This window comes from Juglans regia, chromosome 13, assembly GCF_001411555.2.
Source record: "Juglans regia cultivar Chandler chromosome 13, Walnut 2.0, whole genome shotgun sequence".
Classification (NCBI taxonomy): domain Eukaryota; kingdom Viridiplantae; phylum Streptophyta; class Magnoliopsida; order Fagales; family Juglandaceae; genus Juglans; species Juglans regia.
In genome coordinates, this window is record NC_049913.1 from 5921341 (window position 1) to 5927340 (window position 6000).

The window sequence follows — 6000 nt, forward strand, 5'->3', positions numbered from 1 at the left end:
CACTGATCCAATGGGATTTTGTAAATCTGAAGTCTTGTTTGAGCCCATTTAGTGCTGGCAACCCAATCTGGCCCGTTGGTCTGCCAGTTAGTTGCATATTAAATTTTATTCTATTGGGCCTAAATGACTACAAGCCCGTATAAATGTTCGGTACTTGATTAAACCCATTAGCCATTACCCATCCATTTGACCACAAAGATTCCCTTTTTTAATTGGGTGTATATGTTTAATAAGATATAACATTGGATTCTATCAACATCACTTTCCTCCATAATAGGACTTGAATTAAAGAATTTAATTCGATTCTGAAAAAATATATGCTTAGATACATACATATCGGGCCCATATATCTAATCACTAGTACTCTATGAGCAGCTAGGTAGGTCCCAGCATTATTATCTATTTTAATCTTGGATTACCAGTTTGTTAATCATGAGATTCTGGGATCAGAAATTAACTGCAACAAAAAAAAAAAAAAAAAAAATGGTATGCATTATGCATGATCTGTACGTCCCTTTCTCCTTTTAACTTTGTTGTCTATCTAAAGCCATGATAGAAAACGATGGATTCAACATAACTCATGTTGTTTATTACTGTTAGAGATAGCCTGGTATTGCTAGGCGCCCATTTGTTTGAGATCAAGCAGTACTGGTATTAATTTTGTTCTCAGTACTTATTATCTTTAATTATCTTAATTTCCTTAATTTCTCTTGCATGGATTGTCTCGATGGAATCTCATATTTACTTTTTTTTTTTTTTTTAATGAATGTGCGACACTTCACACTCTATGATTATAAATATCATTTCTCATATATATATATATATATATATATATATATATATTATACAAAATAGTTACTATTATTTTTAAAGATACTTTTATACTGTTGTGGGGTTTGAACCTTATTCTCTCGTTTGGAGATCGGCCTTGTACTTAGGGATGTAATCGGTCTGGTTTTGGACAAGATCTAGGATCGAACCAGTATATACCGGTTTTGTATTTTTTAAAACCAATCAATTACGTCTCGGTTATTCTCCTAAACCAGTACCTCCAGTTTTCGGTCCAGTCCGATTTTTCTATTTTTTTTAAATATAAAAAATATACAATAAAGTGTTACTTCTTATGATAAACTATTATTAAAAATTTAATATACATTATATTTAAAGCATATGATTAATTAAATTTTCATCTTTAAGATTCAACTTTTATTTTATAAATTATAATAACATTATCTTATATATAATTATATTAATAACATATGATCAAACAATTACAAATGTTCATATTTAATATTAACATTTTATGTTATAATTTATAAATTATAATATGAAATTATTTCATATATGATATATATAAAACTTATATATATAAATATTTTGTATAATATATCAAATTAATTTTTGTATATATATTTTTTCTCCAACCGGTCCGGTCCAGTTCCGGAAACTACAGAACTGAAACCGGACTAGATCCGTGCGGTTTTCATAATATAGGAATCGATTCCGAACCGGACCGGTTCAAAATCGGATTAACTAGTCCAAACCGGTTTCCGATTTAAATTTACACACCTACTTGTACCATTTGATCTAAAAGACCTTGACCTCAAATCATATTATTTGGGGGGTGAGATGAGAATTTTGTGTTTTGTTTTGAAGGTTAAAATATTAAGTTTTAATATTATTATTGTTTTGGGATTTGAAAAATGTGTATTGGGATTTTAAAAAGTTAAATTGTTTATTATATTTTGTATGGAGATTTGAAAAATGTGTAATGATGAGATGAGATGAGATGAGAATTTTGTGTTTTGTTTGAGGTCCCAAACCTGCCCTATTCTTTTGATATAATACATCACTCTAGTTTTGGGACATTAAAACCCTAGAAATGATATTTATAGTTATAGGATATGTAAGACTTGCACATTTTAAAAAAAAATTAAATATAAAATTCATAAGAAAAAATAATTTTTTTAATAATAAATTTTATTTTTTTAAAAGAAATTAATGTATAAGACTCGCACATGCTAAGAGTATATGCGGCATTAATCAACCTTAAACTATAGCAGACATGATGAAATAAAAAAAAAATGCCTAAGAACATGGAATTTAATTGATTATTTTCCCTGTTATAGATACGCTAATTTTTTATCATATATTTTATCATTTTTAGTTTATATTATACGATATATTTTAAATGATAACTATTGAAAAACTAAAACATAACGTCATTTAGAATGTAATACATTAAAAAATATGACTTTAAATAATTAGTCATATTCGAGGAGAAGATATCCGAAGAGCTAATATTGCTGTGAAAATTTTAAAGATAGAGAAGATATCTCAAAATAACGCCAATCCACTAAAATAGAGTTGCATATCTTCTTCTATTTTCAGTATGATATTGAAGATCTTGAGGATATTAAAAATCACAAATTGATTATTATAGATTAACTCCCTTTAATCTGGTTGTGTAACAAAAATCTCTCACTCGGTCCGGCACCAAGGGTTTGTTTTCGTTATACAGAGTATGTTTGGACAATACGAGAATTCTTAGAAGAAGTATAGCTGGTTTAGTTACATAAAATTAAATTATCTCATCTTATCTCATATAATATTACAAAATTTTCAAACTCTCACATACAATATAATAAACAATTCAATTTTTCAAATGTCAAAACAAAAATAATATTAAAAAAATAATATTATAGTAATATTTTATTCAACATTCAACAAAACATCACATTTAATCTGAACTGCGTAACCAAACGAGGCCGCCGTCTCCCCTTCTCCCTCCCTCTCTTGTAAAAAATCAAGGGTTTTAAATCTAATTTTCACCGGAGGAAGAGGAGGCCTCAGCTTCCTCCTCCTTCTTCTTCTCATTCCTCCATCTACTCAAATTCATAACTAGTTATTTTTGCTTAATTTTATTTTGCTTCATTCAAGGTTGAAAAAGATAGATTTATAGTTTTCTAGCAACTTTTGAGAGACACATGTGGCGCTAGGGGTGTAAATTCAAATCGAAAAACTGGAAAACCAGACCGGTTTTACCGATTTTGAACCAGTCCGGTCCGGAACCGGTTTTTAAAATGTAAAAACCAGCCGATTCCGGTTCTGGGATTTTTTTGACCGGACCGGACCAATTGATTAAAAAATATAAAAAATAATATTTTTATATATAAGTTTTATACAAAATATTTTATATATATTAAATATTAATATATATAAGTTTTATATATAATGTATAATTATAAATTTTTATGTGAAATTTTATATGTAACATATATATTCATATATGAAATAATTTCTTATTATAATTTATAAATTATTACATAAAATGTTAATACTAAATCACTAAAAGTTTATAACTAATACTAATATATAACTTATAATTATACCAATAGTCTAATATTAATATTATTATATAGTCTAATATATTAATAAAAGTATAAAATAATTTTTTTTAAATCAATTTTTTTTTATAAACAAATTTTTAATGACAAATTGTGAAATTTACATTTAAAAAAAATCGAAAAATCGGACCGGACTGGACCAGAAACCGGTAAAATCGGAAGTACCGGTTTAAGAGGGTAACCAGTGCGTAATCGGTTTTGAAAAATACAAAACCAGTATATACCGGTTCGGTCCTAGATTTTATCCAAAACTGGATCGGACCGGACCCGTTACACCCTTATGCGGCGCAATCAGACTCCCAAGCCATAAATCGTTTGGAGGAATGTGGCAGTTTTACAAAAATCATTGCAAGTGGTCCTCACGCGCCACCCCTTCAGCAACTATTGTTGCTAATGTGTCAGATCACAGGATTTGCCACCACTAGATCTTTTAAATTTGACATTTATGGTTAAAAAGAGACAAATGTGTTGTCGTCATAGACTTCAAAATCTACCGAAATTAGTCCAGACTATAATCCATCTTTTTTTACATTTATCTTATTGCTTTTCTTTTTTATTTTCTCATTATTAATTAAAATAAAAAGAGTTCGTCTTTTAGACTTTTATTTGTAGAGATTGAGTCTTGTCCTTATATGAAGGGTGAGATTGAGTTATCTTTTAGACATTTGTCTGTAGAGAATATCGGCAGTAGTAAGGACCAGACCAGTCACAAAAGGAAATAGTGTATTGGTAGAGTTCTAAATGTATTATTTTAATTTATGATATCGTGCTTGATATGAGACATTCCAGAATGTATCCGCTAATGGATGTAAGTTTTTTTATGAATGAATGCTGATAATTTCCCTTAAAAAAGAAATACGAGAGTTCTTGAAAATTTTTATAATTTCATTTCTAAACATAATTTTAATAAAAAATACTTTAATTTTAATTTTTAATCTTTCATCTAATCAATATTCAATTATAAAAATAAATACAATTTTTTCAAATTTTAAAAAATTATATTAAAATAAAAAATAATTATTTAATTATTAAATAAAAAAATAAAAAATAAAAAATTACAACAATAAAATAGAACTATATAAAAAAAGGAAAAGAATAATCTCTCTCGAGAAAGTAAAGGTTATTTAGTACTGAATAGTACACTAATCCTATGTAGTATGTACTACCTACCACATGGTCTAGACAGCGAATCTCGTAATTCTCTCCAACTTTAGGCGCACTCTTCCTCTGCTAGATCATGTATAAATACCGTTCAGGTTATTAAGCATTTCTCAACCACCTCGGACCAGCAGTAGCCAGTAAGCACTAAGCAGCGTCTTTTTCTCCGTCAACCTCACTTTCCCACTCTTCTTTCCCTCACTTTCCCCCAGAAAATGTCGCCAGGGCTAGGAAAATGCAACAACATCCGTCGCATTGTCAGGGTTCGTCAGATGCTCCAGCGGTGGCGCCTGAAGTCACGCATCACAGCCTCCCGCGCTCCTTCCGATGTTCCCGCCGGTCACGTGGCGGTTTGTGTGGGCACCAGTTGCAAGAGATTCATCGTGCGCGCAACGCACCTGAACCACCCCATCTTCAAGAGGCTCCTCGTGCAAGCCGAGGAGGAGTACGGGTTCTCGAACCAGGGCCCTCTGGCTATCCCTTGCGACGAGTCGCTCTTCGAGGAGATCCTCCGAGTTGTGTCGAGGTCCGAATCCGCTCGGTTCTCGAGTCTCGAAGATTTTCAAAGGCGTTGCCATGTGGACATCCGGAGCCATCTTGACTTCTTGGGCGAATCTCGGCCGTTGCTTCGTGTCTCTTCTGACAAATCAATATGCTGAAGTAACTCCGAGCGAGATTCTGGTTGGCCCGGAGCTCAGCGAAGTGACCGAGTTGAGCGATCTAAATGACCATCCAGTTTTAGGGATTTCATAGTATAATTACTTACTTGCGTAGGGGGCTACCTCTTTGATTCAAGCTTGGCTATAACACCAAGTCGGCTCGGTTTGAAAGTGATGAAGATCATGTTATTATTCTCTGATTATTATGTCTCCTGTAAAGAATTTGACGAACTGATTGTAGGAATCGCTGAGATGCTATCAAAATTTGTTTTTTGTTTTTTTTGGTTTAATGTATTTATTGGCCATTTGGTGTACTTCCAAACTAATACTTATATATACAAATACAAATACATAGATTGGCTGATTTTGTGCATAAATCTGGCCAAGAAATGTTCAGCTGCCTAATTTTGAAGGAGGGATCGTCTCCATTGGTAGATAGATGTGCTGGATGTTCTTGGGCTTGTGCCTAATTTCATAGATATCCCGTCTTGATTTATAATAGCATTAAAATATACTACAGTTGCACAATTTTATAGAAATAAAATATGATTTATGTTAGATGTATTTTATAATAAAAATAATTTAATTATATATATAATTTATTTTTATAAAAAAAATTTGAAATAATTATTTCTCGTAAAATTATTATGCTCCAAAAACATAAAATTATTTTCTTTTTTATTTATGGGTTAGATCGCATTATTTTGTAGCCGTTGGGGAAACTGGATGTTACTTTAAAGAAATTAATAATGTCGAGTGTCAAGTCAAAATTCGGC

General features: G+C 31.0%; 1 protein-coding gene across 1 annotated transcript; it reads left to right on the plus strand.

The window, feature by feature from the left end:
- The first annotated feature begins 4661 nt into the window (after window positions 1-4661).
- On the plus strand, window positions 4662-5591 carry LOC108986945 (indole-3-acetic acid-induced protein ARG7-like). Its single transcript, XM_018959757.1, has one exon. The coding sequence runs from the start codon at window positions 4781-4783 to the stop codon at window positions 5222-5224; it is 444 nt and encodes a 147-aa protein (XP_018815302.1). The 5' UTR covers window positions 4662-4780; the 3' UTR covers window positions 5225-5591.
- The last annotated feature ends 409 nt before the right edge of the window (window positions 5592-6000 follow it).

Excerpts from the sequence above, each read along its gene's own strand:
- LOC108986945 (XM_018959757.1), top strand. The coding sequence starts at position 4,781 with ATGTCGCCAGGGCTAGGAAAATGCAACAACATCCGTCGCATTGTCAGG.